General features: G+C 56.8%; 1 protein-coding gene across 7 annotated transcripts in view; it reads left to right on the top strand.

Moving 5' to 3' along the window:
- Positions 1 to 235: 235 nt before the first annotated feature.
- Positions 236 to 15,602, top strand: part of DGKZ (diacylglycerol kinase zeta) — a 52,957-nt gene continuing 37,590 nt past the window's right edge. The window contains exons 1-2 of one of the 7 annotated variants that reach the window (XM_086893689.1): positions 6,578 to 6,858; positions 15,359 to 15,457. In XM_086893689.1, coding sequence (XP_086749815.1) covers positions 6,788 to 6,858; positions 15,359 to 15,457 — 170 coding nt within the window. In that variant the 5' untranslated portion in view covers positions 6,578 to 6,787. Of the gene's footprint in view, positions 746 to 6,577; positions 6,859 to 7,843; positions 8,146 to 15,358; positions 15,458 to 15,602 lie in introns of those variants that run through there. The other 6 variants (XM_086893686.1, XM_086893684.1, XM_023928118.2 and 3 more) reach the window with 6 other exon arrangements.

Below are 15,602 nucleotides of genomic sequence, written 5' to 3'. Positions count from 1 at the left end.
CAGCTGCTGCTGCCGGGGACACTGACGGAACTGCCTGGCTCCAGAGGGACCTCGCAGAAGGCAATCCAAGCTATTTTTCGCTCACTTGCAATCATCTCTATCCCTGGACTGTGCTTCTCCAGCGACCGCTGTGTTCCCCACTCCCTCCCCACTGCTCTCACGGTGCCAGCACCTCCGAGGAGCAGCACCAGCATCTCCGGGTGTGTGCCAGATATTCCTCCGCTTCAGAGTGGCAGGGCAATAGAGACGGCAGGAGGCTGAGCTGCTGCATCTGAGCTACTCAAGCTGCTATCAAGAGACCAATAAATACCACTGCAAAAAGTTGGACACTGTTTTTTCTCGTGTTTGCGCTCCCTCAGGGAGTTAAGCCTTGCTGGGATTGTCCCACAGCCCCAGGGAGGCAAAGCAGAGCAGCACTGTGGGACCCTGTGGGACAAGATCGGGCTGCCCAAGAAGTTCCAGGGGGAGAGTGGGACTCCTCGCCTAGAGAGACACATCACTCCAGCATGGCTGAAGGTCCTGGGAGCTGGAGAGACTTCTCCCCTGCCAGGAGTGACGGTGAGGTGGCCAGGGGAGCCACAGCAAGCCTCCGGGGAGCAGCAGATACAGAGAGCACTGGGCGAGCACAACGCGTGGGCCTTCGCAGCATGGATCCAGCCTGGGAGGAGATGAGAGGGGCAGTGGCCGTGGCGGAGGTGGAGGAGCAGTTCCTGCACTTGGCCATCAGAAAGCAGGTCTCCTACAGGTAGGAACACCTGGGTCCCCAAGTGTCAGGGTTGCACTGGGGCACTGGAGTGGCCTGTCCCTGAGGAATCTCCCTCCCTTGGGGTTAGGGTTGGCTCTTTCCACCAGCCACCAGCACATTCCCACCAGAAACCATCTCAGCATAGAAACAAAGCAAACAGTTAGTCCAGTCCTTCCCACTGCATGCAACAACCCCCTCTAGAGTAGCAGTCTCATTGTCACCTTTGCAGACCCCCTTATTTTCCTTCTGTCCAACTCCCCATTCCCATCCTGGGGCTGTGATGCTTCCTAGGCAGTGGTCTGGGCCTTTTGGGGATACCTTGCAGCAAGAGATCTTTCCTGACTGGTGTGAGTCTTCCATTGCAACTCCTGTGCTTACCCATCCCTGCTATCACCAAGCCAAGCTGGCAGAGGTGAAGAGTGGTTCTCATAGCTCTCACAGGGGTTATGGGAGCCACTGCCTGGTAATACTCAGGTGAGCTTCTATTCCCAATTCCAACCATAATGTCCGAAATCATACTTGGGTCAACATCTCCAGGACTTCAACTCTATTCTTGTGTCACAACAAATAAGGTCTGGTGTCCCACCCTGTCCTTTCTTTCTCTAGAAGTGTGTTTAAGTCCTTCTAGGATTTACTTACCCCCAACTTTTGCAGAATGGCACTCAGGTGTAAGTGAGGAGAAATCCTTTGACCCTGCACCAGCCCAGACTAAACACTGAGCATTGCAGGACTGACCCTGGGACTGAGAGGAGGGGAGGAGGCAGGAGCTGCCTTCTTACCATTCTCCAGAGCCGGCTTAGCACAGATGTCTGTGTCCTTCTGAGCTCCATGTCACACGCCACATAGTGGCATGTGGCAAGTGCCACATAGTTTACAAGCAGATGGAAAACTGACATGGAGGATCTTGGTGCCATGCCCACTGCCACGGCAGACAGAGGCTGGATGAGCTCTCCTGCCTCAGGGTCTTGGGGACCCTGGGGTGCAGAGCTCTGCCAGACTGAAGATTTTGGGCAGGAGCTGTCAGTCACCCCCCATCTGCAGCCCTTTTTCTCCCCTTACAAGGGCTTCAGTGCAAGCTGTGAGCAAATTGCTCTCTAATACTGCAGTAATGGGAACTAATGGGAAACCTTATTAGTGCCTGCAGAGCAGGAGGGGCCCCGAGGCTGACTCATCCCCAGCACTTGTTATTCGTGTGGTGGGTGGCAAGCAGGAGCCGGGGTGGCAGAGACCTCCTCAGGTGCCCTGTGTCCCTGAGCCTTGCCACGAGCTGGGGCAACACTCAGCCCTCCTGGCCCTCCTTATGTACCCAGGGCTGCTCACTGAGGCACCAGGCAGAGCTAGGAGGGTCTCTGCCCTGATGGTACAGAGGATGAGGAATTACTGTGCCAACCAGAGCAGGATTTTCTCCTCTTAGCTGTCTTCTCCAGATGTGCATTTTTGCTAACAGATTAGCCAGCTACAATTTTCCAGCCTCCCCAGGGGAAGAAGGGACCATATTGCAACCTAAATTATCAGCCTGAATTTGTTCCAGAATTATCTAAGGTTGCTAGGGATTTTATACACCCTGCCCATCCCACCCCAGCCACCCTAAGCAGGTGGCTCAGTTGACATGCTCTAGCCTGTGCTGCCCTTACAGAAGGCCCCTCTGTCCTACACAGTCCTCATAAGGGGTCCCTTTGCAAAGGACTTTGCCCTGTGCAATGCAGAAGTGAGGATTCTGAGAGGCTGGAGGGAATGCCACAGTAACCTGCAGGCCAGCAGCAAAGGAAAAAATGGTGCTTGGGATGAGCTGTTCTCTCCACCTTGCGTTTTCCACAGCCAAACCAAGGGAAGGAGAAATGGAAGTGTCTGGGGATGGAAATGTATCTTCTTGTTACCTATGACACCCATGTAGTTTTGGGTCTGGCTACTTCCTCAGGCAGGTCAGGTGGTGATGGAGCTTTTACCCAAAGGTGGGCTAACCTTCCATTATGTGCCCCTCCTGTAGCATGGGAAGTCCTAGGGGACTGACAGAAATCCCCTTGCTGTGCTGTCACGCTGTGGAGACACGAACCCTGGTACAGAGTTTGGAAGACCTCATCCATGGCCTGTGGGCATCACAGTTACCCTCAATGTCAGCTGAAGGTTGGAGGCCCCAGTCCCCTTGCTGCCAACCTGCCTGCTCCTGCTGGGACCCATTAGTCATCACGAGGGGCAGGCGGCATAAGCTGCTATATAAAGGTTTTGAAATGAGCAGAAATTATATTAATCCCATGGAAATAAAGTTCCTTCCATAAATAGCTGCCACGGTGTATGGAGGCGCCTTGGGCGGGTGGAAGAGAGCTCAGCACTCAGGTTATATTTAGGGCTTTGAGTAGCAGTTTCGTGCCAAACTTATTAATGATGCTGGCTTGTGCACCAGATTTGCACATTCTGGGACAATTTTCCCAGTAGGGAGGTGCCTCTGCAATGCCAGAAGGACCCAATGCCCTTTGTCACCACAGCAAACCTGGAGCAAATACCAGGGTTGTGTGCCTCAATCCCCAGACAGGCACTTTGGCCAAGAGGAGTCAAAAGTCAGCTCCTGCTTGCTTTGAGTGTCTCCAACAAGGTTTTGTGGTGGGGCAGGACCATTTCTAGCTCCGCGGGTTGGGTAGCTCCAGTGGCAATAGGGCAAGCTAGAGGCTGGCAGAACTTTGCTGTAGGGAAAGCCCACCTGGAGCCAGAGGCCTGGGGCAGGTGGTGGCCGTTCACAGCAGCACCCTTCAACCTCTCCTGAGCAGCTGTGGGCTCCCTCTCAATTTCATCATTGCTTTCGGGGTGATGCTTGCAGCAGTAGCCTTTGTCACTGCCACTGCTCCCAGCAACCCAGCCCGGAGGGTTGTTTACGCAGAAAGGAAACCACAAGCACACAAAGCTCCTGTATGAGCTCTCTCATGGGGCGGGGGACATGCCAGGTGTCAGACTCGTACCCTTCGGCTCTCGGTCACGTCCGGAGGTAGCGCCTGGAGCAGCCCACGCACCAGAGGGCTCCACACAGCCATCTCTGGCAGCGGGAAGAGGGGGTCCTGTGTCCCTCCGTGCCCCCAAGCCAGCTCCCGTCCCTGCTAGGGAGATGTGAGGCACCTCGGCTGCTCAGCGCGCTCCCCGGCTGGCAGATAGGACACAGCTAATACAACTCACAGGCTGTTCTGTGCCAGGGAGCTAAATATAACCCGCAGAGTGGAGCAGAGGGGGCTGCTTTGTAATGTAAATAACAAGGGAGCTTGGTCATAGAGCAGGCAGGCCAGAGGGGAGAACTGGCAGGAGCTGCTGGAGAGAGGGAGGTAGGAGCCCTGAGGGGCCCAGGGGAAGATGGTTGCAACTCCCTGCTGTCTTCTCTTCCTTTTGACTTCAGATCTGGACTCTGGATGTTTGTGAAGTCCCAGGACAGCCTGGGCAGCGCAGGGGCTGAGGAAGAAGGAAAGGAGAGCCTCCACTGTCAGCAGGGAGAAAGGGACAGAGAGGGGATCTCCTTCCTCCGAGTCCTGGCTGCTGGCCTTTTAATCGTGTTAGCCCTGCTCTGCAGAGCAGCATAATCAAATTCCCATTCGTTTCCAGCAAGCCAAGCCTGCTCCACTCTGACAGAGACAGATGTCTCCACATCCCTCTGTGTACCAGGGGAGAGGAGTGGCACGGCCAGAGGAAAGTGCTAGAAATGAGTAGGTGGCTCCTCACAGACTTCGGTTGGAGGTGACAAGAGTCCCACTATCCCTGCCCCAACTATTTCCAGAAGCAGGGACAAGGTCTGCTGGTCCTCACTGTCAGACACAGGTTGTAGTGCATGGCACAGGGGTGGGATGGATTTAGAGTTGGCATCACCCTGTGCTTGGAGCACAGTGCTCGTGTGTGCTCACTCTCATTCTGGCTCTCATTCTGGATGTTCCTACGTGCAAGGCAGTGGTGAAGTGTATAGGGCACTGTGTGTAACAAGAGATAGAAACATCCAAAGAAGCAGTTTTGGAGAAACACTGTGTTTGTAGGTACAGCCCAGCTGTGTAGCATAGCTACATACTTGCAGCATGCCAGGGAGGGATGGCTTAACGCAGCTGCAAGCCCCATCTTAAACCAGACACACTCCCTGGTTTAAACTGACCCAAGACCCTGCTCCTGCCAGAGGGGATGCTCCTGCCCTTCCTCCTGCTGTGGTTTTTCCACATCAGGCAAGCCAGGTCAGCTGTCTGAGGCAGCAGAACACATCCTCCCTCCCCTGTTTGTCCCCACAACCACAGCCTCAGCCTTGCATGTGGTGTAGGTGTGCAGGGGGACCATGGGGTGTGGCTCCCCGAGCAGGCCAGCAGGGAGGTTGTTAGGGGCACTAACCAGTATTAGGGCCAATGCCAAGCTGCATCCAAACACTGCTGGGTGGGGAGAGCTGGGATGCCTGAAACAAGAGCCATCCCTTCCTCTGACCACTCCTTCCCTTATCTGATCCCTGTTCACAAAGTATCCCACAGGCAGGTATCCTGCTGAGTTCGGCTGAAGCAGGCAGCTTAATCCTTTCAGTACCAGGGTGCTGCGCAAGCCAGCACGAAAACAAGGGTGCCAATTCATCATCCAGCACAGTGATCCCTATCCCTCTCCTGTGCTGCCCACAGAGAAGCCTGTGCAGCAGGGTCTGTCTTCTCTGGTCTCCTGACCAAGAACAGAAAGGACTGGGATTTCTAGGGGCTCCTCCATAGTTTTGCACCAAGGCCAAGGGACAGAACTGTGAAAGGACACATGGACACAGCATACGGAGGAAGGTAAAGGACCCAGGGCAGGGTGTGTTACTTCTCCAACAGCCCCACCAAGCCCCAGTACTCCTGATACTCCTGGGTAAGAGGACTAGACATCAACACCACAAGACAGAGAATGAAACATGAAAGGGAAATGTCTGCAGGCAGGGAGAAAATGCAACCAACCCATCATGGCATGCAAAGCAGCGGGGATGACGAACCCTTTCCACAATAATAAAACTCTCTCCTCCCTGATCTGTGAGCTGAAGTTAGGCATCCAGGACTTGCCTTTTCCTCTCTCTGCACAGCAATTAATGCAGTGGGTTGTGTTCAGTTTCAGAGCTTGCCTGGTGAGATCAAGGTCCATCAATGGTTTTTTTTCCCTTTTGATGATGGAGTTTAAAGCAAGACCATGTGCCCCTTTAGAAATGCCATCTGTGCAAGCTGCCAGGATCAGCTTTGCTTGGTTGTTTTTCTCTGGCCCATAGAGGCTGACCACAGACCCTCTTGGTGATACGAAGCTTTCCTGGAGCAAGAGCACACCAAGTAGCATCTGGTTGTGAAGAGCTGGGGTTTTTGGAGGTGGGGACAGGCCGGGCCTGCAGGTTTAGGCTGTGTCACCCCAGACTGGGGGATGGATCATGAATATCAGGCAGTTTCTCCATTTTTTGGAGGATAGCCGGGAGCTTCCTAGATGCTTCTACTTTTCACATTGCCCATTCCTGGTTTACCAAAGAGTTTTTTCAATGAACTCCAGTACAGATTGAGCAGATGCTGGAGCTTGTTTTCAATTGTTGTTCCCTGCCACACAGGGAGGACATAAACACCCAGGAGTTGTGAGTGCTGTGGTGCCCTGCAGGGTAAGGATGTGCATGGCCCAGGGTGCGTGGCGGGAGGACAACCCCACCGCCACGGCCTGGTGTACATGGTGGTGCTGGGGCAGCTTTGGGGGGCTGTCTCAAGTCTGGGGGCATTCAAAGAACCACCCAGCAAGGGAGGTGCGGCTCCTCGGCGCTCAGCCAGCGCGCCAGGACGTGCTCCTGCTTGCCGAGGGTGCACACGAGGCTTCCCCGGAGGCCCGGCAGAGGAGGTGGCCAGAGCCGTGGGAAGAAGGCCGCGATGACAGCCGCCCTCACACTTCCAGGAAGTGCAGAGAGAGGAACCAGGTGGAGGGTGCAAACAAAGCCGGGGCCCCGGCCGGGCGGAGGAGCACTGCCAGGGACCTGCCCTCGGGATGACTCCGGAAAGCGGCTGCTGGGGGAGGAAGAGCGAGAGTGAACCCCGGGCTGGCTGAGCACATCAGCTTATGCTGCGGCAGATGTGGCGGCACCGCTCCTGGGACGTTCCCCAGAGCCCTCCGGGGGACGTAGATATAAGGTACCCACCGAGCTGGGCTCTGCCACCTTCCTCTTACTGTTGGGGGGCTAAGGTGCTGTGGCGAGCGCTGACAGCCCGTGATTCGGGGGCCGGGGGAAAGGCTTCCTGTGCTTGCCCAGGGCCTCGCCCGCAATCCCCTCCTCTTCTCATAGCGCCTGGGCTTGCGCAGCACAGCCTCCCAGCCAGGATGCCAGAGGCCCGCGAGAGCGCTTTCGATGCCCAGCCTGTGAGCACAGCGGGCTAGCCCGGCTCTGCCTGGGCTGTCGGTCTCTGGGAAGCCGGCAAGCGTGTCCCCATCCCCAGCAGCCCTCTTGGAAAGGGCTGGTCTCTGAGGTTGCCCGTGGGACCTGCCCCGGGTTGTTAGGGGATGGCAGGAGCAGCGGGCAGCGGGCAGCGGGGGCCCTGTCCTGGCAGCCCCTGCAGCCCCGGCTTTCAGCCTGGCTCCGCACCCTTGGGAAGCGGGGAAGCTGCCACTGCGGCCGGCACATTTTCCATGCAAAGGAGGGCTGGGAGAGCTGCTCTTTGCCTGGACTGGCAGCCACAACGAGCAGGCCAGCCCCTGCCGCCGCCCGCAGAGCCAGCGCTGTCGCTGGGCTCAGGGAGAAGCGGGACAGGCGCTCGCCGGGCTGGGTAAGAGTCTCGGTGCTGGCCTCGGCGACAAGGCCGGCGCTGGCTCCCGGTCCCCGGAGAGGGCGGTGGCGACGGCAGGACTGTTTGGCTCCGTCCTCTCCGTCCGGCGGCGAACAATGGGAGGCGGAGGCAGGGGGAGGCTCCGCTTCTGCCGCCGAGCCTCTTCCGAGCGCGGGGCGGCGGCGGGGCTGACACGCGGCTTCCTGAGGCGGCGGCGCCGGGCGCGGGGCCACGGGACGGGCCCCGCCGCCAGCCCCGGTCCCCGCGCTCGGCAGGCGGCGCTGCCGCCGGTGCCGCCGGTGCCCCGGTGAGCGGCCGCACTTCCTGCCCGCCTGCCCGTAGCCCCGGTGGGGCGGGAGCCCGGGCCGGCCGCGCCCCCCGCCCGCCCCCGGTGCCCTCCCCTGGCTCGGAACCGCGGTGGTGGCGGCGCCGAGCCCTGAGCTCGGCCATGCAGGCGGCTCAGCCCCCGCTGTCCGGCGGTTCGCCCTCCGCCGCCTCCTCCGACACCGCCGCCTCCTCCGACACCGCCGCCGCCACAGCCGATTCCTCCGGGGCGTCAGGCGGCGCCGAGCCCGAGTGGGGACCGCCGCTGCCGCCGCCTCCGCTGGGCCGCCGCCACAGCAAGCGCTTCACTGGCCTCAAGCTCTTCGGGCGCAGGTGAGCACCGGGCGGGGCGGACGGCGGGTCCCGCCGGGCGGGCGGGCTCCGGGTGGTGCCTGCGCCGCCACCCCGGCACCTGGCGGCGGAGCGGGGCCGGAGGGAGCTAGGCTCCCGGGGAAGGGCTGGCTGTACGCGGCTGGAGCATCCGGAACAGAGGCGGCGGAGCACCGGCCCCCAAAGAACCTCCTGCCGCCGGGCCGTCACCAGGCCCGGTCGAGGGGCTGACCCCGGCTGAGCGCAGCCGCAGGGGGATGCCGGACAGGGTGTGGGGATGGAGCGGGGTGAGTTTGCTTTTCCCTCCTTTCAAGCTCTTGGCACGAGTGATGGGAAGTTGGAGAGCATTGCCCTCCTTGCGGGCGCTGTGGTCCCCGTGGAATCGGAGTCCTGTCTCTGGGGGATTCGCTTCCACCCGCCCGGGGCTGCCTGTCTCCATCCCCGCACGCCCGGCCCCTGCTTCGCCGGCGACACTGGCAGTCCTGCCGCGCCGGGGGATGGCTGCGCTCGTCCCGCGCTGCCGGCTGGGATCCCCGCTTCACATGTATCCGTCCCAGAGCCAGCTGGGCTCCTTGTGCCTCCCTTAGCCTCTCTCTTGGCCTCCTGGGGATTTGGACCATGTAAACCAAGTACCTCTAAGTACCCGAGCCTGGTACCTCTGCCATCCGGAGGTCTTTGAAAACACTGAATAACTGAGGTCTGAAGGAACTTCTGGAGATTACCTGGTACACACTGCTGTCTCAAAGCAGGGTCGAATTGATCAGGCTGCTGATGTTGAGTTTTGAATGTTGCCAGGGTGTAGAGAGCACAGCTTCCATGGACACCCACTGCTGTGCTTCAGGTACTTGGGATTTTTTTCCTGTAATAACTGTTCTGTTTCCTTTGTTGCAGCCTGTGCCTGGTCCCTCTCAGGTTGTCACCGTGCACGGCTGGGCAGCATCTGACCCAGTCTTCTCTGTACTTTCCCATCAGGTTGCTGAAGATAGTATGGGACAGTGTTCCCTCTCGAACTTTTCTGCAGGCCCAACCACCTCCATTATCTTATCCTTTCCCTGTGCTTGATAACTGTTGCCCTCAGCCATGTTGGTGGCCCTGTGACAAACTTTCTACATCTTATGGGTATTTTTGGCATATGGGAGCAGTTGAAGCAGGATGCAATGCCACCAGAGTGGTATCACACGTGCTGACTGCAGGAGAAAGGCTCCAATTTCAACCTCCACCTCCAAGCCGGACCTGGGAGTGGATGGTTTTCAAGGTCACTCCACCACAGAGCAGTGTTCTCTGCTTTGGTTTCAGAGCTGCTGACAATGGCTGCCTTGAGATCCTGGCAGTCTCTGGCCTGTTGCCAATACTGTGTGGCATCTCTCTCTGAGTCTTGGGGCTTCGGGCTGCTGTTACTGCAATGTAGATCAGAGCTAAGGGGAAGTTTTCCACATGTGAACAACCTTTGGCAGTGTATACACATGGGGAGAGGCGAGGGGGATGGCAGGAGGAGCTGGAGGAGGCTAGTAGGCCCACCAGGACAGCTGGAAGTGGCCGCTGGGTTGTTTAGTGCATTCTCACCCTTCTGCTGCTGAGGAAGGGACCCAGGTCCCTCTGGCTCAGGGTGATGAATGCAGCACACAGAACTGCAGGATAGGGAGGAGAGATTCCCATGGACCTCTGAGACTGAAGGAGCTCCCACGCACACCAGTGGGAGGTAAACTCAATGGGAAGTCATGCAGGATAATTGGCTGCATGCCACTGAATTCATGCCCACCTGAGCATTGGAGCAGGGGATGGCATGAAGTTTCTTCACGTCCTCTGAGGGAATTATGAGGGAAGGCTGTGCTACGCTTCATTTTGTCAAGAAGTACAGCCAGCCCCTACCCACCAAATGCTTTCCAGCAGCCATCGGTGAGGAAATTTGCACCCACTTCTATTCTGAGCTTTACCCAGAGCCACATGTGGCTGGGAAACAGGTCTAGAGGAAGCTTAGGTAATGGGGAGGAATTTGCTCACTGCCTTGAGTGGGTCTCTGGAGAGCCCTGGCTTCAAGGAGAGAGGTATCCTGAGGTGGACACCCAGTGTACACTCTGCCTGTAGAAACACTGGGAAGCATAGCCTGGTGAGGCAGGGGTCTGCAAAATGACAAGAGAGCCTGTCCTGTCCCCAAGGCAGGTGAGCCCTCGGGGGATTTGAGGCAACAGAAAGGTGAGCCCCCAAGCTCTGCACTCTGATGGTACAATACATTAGTCCCGTGTTGTGCAAGCAGGCTTATTTCTCTACCTTATAATTGCCTTACAGGAGGGTGGAGTAATTGGCTCTAGAGTAGACAGAGACAAGTGCACAATACATGCATCCAGGTCGTGGATGGGTAATTCTTTTAATTGGGCTGATCAAGAGATTTGGGCTCAGATCAGATAAGAGGTGGTGGTTAGGATTAAATTGCCTTTCTAGCTGCCCTGTTTCTTGTGCTATGAGTGAGTTGCACAGTTCACCCTTTCCAGGGAGGAACTGGGGAAGGAGTGTAAGTGCTGGTGACAATGCCCGTTTCTTGCTCACCCCCGTGCCAATGAAGTGGGATGCTGAAATGGATCTTCCCTCTGAGCTTCAGAGCTTCTGTACCAAATCCCACTTCAAAGGAAGTATGTTGGCTGGTGTGATAGCATAAGCAGGGACCACAGCCACCAGTGGGGCAGCAGGCAGATGGTAGTCCAGCAGAGCACGAGACCAAGGTTTTAGCTGTTATCCTTTGGCAAGTCTTGTGCTGGAGCCTGCAGGTGAGCTAGGGCTGCCTGCCACTGCTCCAGGAAAGGTCTGTGGGTGGCACAACCTGTGGGTAAACGGCACTCAAGAAACTGAGCCGAGCACCCGCCTACATCTTTCTGGGACGTCACTTGTCGCTGTCTTTCTTGCAGCTTGATGCTTACACCCATGTGAAAGCTGAGAACGATGTGCCACTGGGACAGCAGCCCAGCCTTCCCCATCTCTGCTGTGTGGGGGATGCCCTCTAAGCCGCTGGCCCTTGGACCCACTTTGCCCTGTGCAGGTGCAGTAGAGAGGCTGCCAGTGGGGTAAGCCCCAGGTGCCCTGGGGTAATCCCAGATGGTAGTGAGGAGCCTGAAGTTTGTGCTCTGCAGGCTGGCAGACTGAGAGCAGTGTTTCCCTCGGGACAAGCTTTTTCACAAGGCACCTTGCTGCCAGCTAGCTGTTGAGCAATCATCTTCCTACTTCTCCTCCATGCATGCAGATTTTGTATGCCACTAGCACTGAAACCCTCCAGCCTCTCCTCCCCATCATGCTCAGAGGTGATGGATGGGTAGCTTTAGCTGGGCCTGGGCCAGTGTCACCTGTGGGAATCCCCAGCTGTCCCCTGCAGTGACACTTGGGCTTGCTTGCAGGGCAGATGGGATGTGCTGAGAGAATTGTTTCTGCTGCTGAATTTGCTCTGTACTCTCTGCTCAGGGCTTGACCTTCTGTGGGGCTGTTTTCCGAACAGGGGAAAAATAAAGCACTGGGCATGCTGAGCAGCCGTACCTGTTGGCAGCCAATGCAGCCTCACATTGGAGCCAGACTGGGACAGCTGCCAGCTCACAGTGGGGCTGTGAGATAGGGCAGGGAAGGATCAGCATGGGGGGGTCTAACTGCTTCCAGAGACTGAGGTCTCCTGTGGTGTGGACCCTGCCTGCCACCTGCCTTGCCTCTCCAGTCCCAGGCACCCACTGGCAGCTCCCCTGCACTCCCAAGATCAGAGCAGAGGCTGCCACAGTGACACGTGCCTGCTCAGAGAAGGTGTCAGGACCTTTAATTATAGCATCATACAATGGTTTAGGTTGGAAGGGACTTTAAAGATCATCCGGTTCCACCCCCCCCACCCCACCATGGGCAGGGATACCTCCTGCTAATCTGCTTATGAGCTGGAGCATCCTTTCCAGGAAACTCTGTAATCTCCTCAAGGGGCTGAAAGGAGGGAGGCTGATGGACTGCTTTCCTCCTTTGAACAAAAACAATAGGAGGAGAGTCAGGCACTGGGAGCGGACACAGGTCTTTGCAAGGATACAGTGTTGAGAGGGGAGAGGCAGAGCTGTGGGTGGCGCAAACAGGGAGAGTTTGAGAGCTGTTTGATTGTGGGAGTCCTCTTGGGGACTAAGGAGATGTCCTTAAGGTGAGGCCAGCCCTCTGCAATGGGTGATGCTCTCACGAAAGGCAACCTGAGCTCTGGAAGGTAGTGGGAGACACAGTGTAGGATTTCCTTCACTCATCATTGTGCAGTGCCTGGGGAGCAGAGAGTCTCAGAGACTTGGCAAAGCCTCTGAATTTAACTTGCAGTTCTGGCCTCAGTGGAGCTCTGTTTTCTTTTTCCCAGGTGACTATGTGAGCTGAAGCTCCTGAGTTACCTCACAGCCATGCATTCACTTGCTTGCTGGTTCTTTTGAACCAGTGCTGACTTTGAGATGCTGAGTTCGAGAGTAGAGCGAGGACTGCAGGCTGACTCCTCGACCCTTGGACCTACAGACAGTCTTTTTTGGAAGAGATAGGGTACTGGCAGGAGGTGAATGGCTTCTGCTGGAGACTTTTTCAAGTAGAGACTCTGGTGCAGATCTGGCTTGGGAGCACGAGCTAGATGTGGAAATTAGGGAAACCTGTCTTGCTGGTTCTTGAATTGGCACTAGAATAATGGCTCTCTCTTTGCAATCCTGAGTTCAAGAGCTTTCTCTAGGCCAGCTCTCCAGTAATACAAAAGTATACTCTGTGTTTCTGTTGCAACTTGCAGATCCAGCAGCAGCTGCAGTCTGTGTTTGGGAGCTGGGAGGCTTTCTTCTTCTCCCCATCAGGACGCCAGGTGGAGGGTGAAGCTCTGCCAATGGAAGCAGTGAGGCTGCGCTGGCCAGGCCGGTGCCTGCAGGGATGGAGTCCTGTCCACACCAGACATATGTGTTAGACCCAATGCTGTTCTCCTCCTGCCTGCAGTTTAGGGCTTGATCCCTTAGGCTGCTAATTTCGTACTTAACTGTGAGCTCTGCCCGCAGGGGAAGCTCTTCCTCATTGTGCCATGATGAGGAGCTGAGAGGATGTCTTCCCACTCCATGCTGTCCCAGACAGTAGGAGTTAATGGGCCTCCTGTCTCAGCCCTGGCTGCTGGGCAGGCTGTGCTGTATTGGTTAGGCTGTCAGTTCCAGTTTCTACCTGTGACCATTGCTTCTGTGCCTGGAAGTAGCCTAGCTGAGCTTTGTCCAACTGATGTCTGTCAGCCCTTCCCAGTGGTTCAGGGCCTAGGGAAATGAGCTGAGCATGCCCTATCTCAGAGAAGCCCTGCCCAGATGTGACAACTGGAGACCTGTCTCTGGGGGGAATGCAGGATGCTGCCCAGGCTGAGGGTGCAGGCTGGCAGGTACATGACACTGGTGGGAAAGCCCCACTCTGGGAGCTGACAGAGGTCTGACTTGGAGGTGGTCCCACCCTTTGGCTGCTGCTCCATGTTGGTGGGAGATTCCTTTGGTGTGTCTCGTGGGCTAGTGCTGGCTCCCTGACATTATTGCAGGATGCCAGCTTGTGGCAAGCTCTAGTCCCAGCCCCACGTGGGGGCACCCAGCCAGAATGTGAAAATCCCACCCAGCACCAATGGGCAAGAGCTTAGTGTTTGCTCTTTCCCAGCTCCACTCATCCTGTCTCCCTTTCCCTACTTCCCAGCAGCATCTCATCTCTTTGCAGGGCAGGAGCAGCCCTGGCTTCAGCACTATATAAATGCTATAGCTTTGAAGAATGTCATGTGTCCCAGCTGGCTGACCCAGGAAGTCAGGGCAACTAACAGAACCTTCTTGCAGAAGGTTTTCCCCTTGTTTTCGTGCAGCTTGGCTTCCACAGGAAATGTGTGTGCCAAACAGCCTGTCCCTTGCTTGCCGTTGTCAGCCCAGGTATGGATCCAGAGCCAGAGGGCAGGGGGGCTCCCTGCTGCCTGCTCCCCAGTGGCATGAGGATTGAGAATCAAAGGGCAGAAGTACTTAAGATGGCTTGGAGCCTCCTCCTGAGCTCCCAGCCTCTAGCTGTGGCCTGTAGCCATCCAAGAGAGGGAGAAGGGGCCATGCAGATGGCCACATGCCATCCCCTCTGTGTGAAAGTTCCCACTTGGTCCGATTATCTGTACATCATCCTGCCTTGCCACCCTGGCTCTGGCCAGGAGCCTCTCAGATCCAGGGCTAAGCCTCTTACTGCCCAAGCTTGAGGTCACCACACAAGAGGACATGGCGTGAGGCACTCTGGCAGCTGCCACTGCTGAAGTGTGGCAGGGGGTGGGGTGGGTGTTTTCTGCACAGATTTTGCACCCATGTGAGGCTGCCAGATGGCAGGATTATGAAGCTACAGGGCTCCTGTCCTGTGAGAGCTGCTGAGATGCATGGGAGGAGGTATCCTGCTCCCCAGTACAGCTTCTGGCAGAGTTGCACATTGGCGTGGGGCCAGGAGATGTTCCCGAAGAGGCTACTGCTGAGGATCCCCGACCTGAGCTCAAACCTTACCTACCCACAAGTTTGAACATTGTTTGAATGAGTGAGGAAGCAGATGTGGTGGGGGTGGGCGTCAGAGGGGTCCCAAGAATGACACTTCCCAGCTGTACTGGGTCACCAAGAGCTTTGCTACCCAGCCCCTGGCTGGTGGTAGTTGGGGCTCCTAAGGGTTGGTGCCCATGCACAGGGGCCAGTGGGTTGGGAACAGGTGAACTGCTCTGCCCTGCCCAAACAATGCTCCTCCATGCAAGGCTTGGAGAGTGCCTTCATGATTTGTTTGAAATTCAAATCCATGCCTGGACCCAGTAGTCGAGGTGAAAGAAAGCAGCCAGGAACCAGGCCAGCACAGGGAAGGAGGAAGGGAAGCCGCCTCTTTCTGTGCCAGCCTGGTGCTGGTCCCTGAGTGTGCCCTCTTGCAGCTGGCTGGGTTGTGCTGGAGGTGGGTTAGTATTGCAGACACAGGAGTGTCACATTCATGTTTGCTGAATGGCTCCTCGGGAAAAAATGGTGTTGCTGACTTCAGCTTCATGGGCATGTTGCCTGCATTGACCTCCATGGCTGACAGCACGGGTGGTGGCACGGTGCCGCTGGAGCCCCTGGGATCTGCAAGTGCCAAGGCCAGGGAGAGTATGTGTGGTGGAGAGATGGCACTGGGGCAGGGGGGGACAGTGCTGTGTGCTGGGCAGCCAGGCGTGTTCATGGCTTGCTGACCACTCTCTTTGTGTCCCTAGACTCCACCTGCCCCACAAAGGTGTCTTCCCTTGTCTCCAGGGCAGTCAGCCCAGCCGATGGGGATCCAGGAGGATAAAGCACTGGCCAGCGGTGTATAAGTATGTGGTATTTTTATTGGCTTGCACAGGCTGCGCAGTCCCAGCAGCTGCTGCAGTGTTTCTTTTCAAGAGTTCTCTTCCCTCCCACCCACATCTCACCCCACCTCACCCGCTTGTGTCTTTACTAATAACCAAGGCCACTGAA

This window comes from Cyanistes caeruleus, chromosome 6 (assembly GCF_971803275.1).
Source record: "Cyanistes caeruleus chromosome 6, bCyaCae1.hap1.1, whole genome shotgun sequence".
Classification (NCBI taxonomy): Eukaryota; Metazoa; Chordata; class Aves; order Passeriformes; family Paridae; genus Cyanistes; species Cyanistes caeruleus.
The sequence above is the reverse complement of the archived record's forward strand: the minus strand, read 5'-3'. Positions and strand labels throughout refer to the sequence as shown.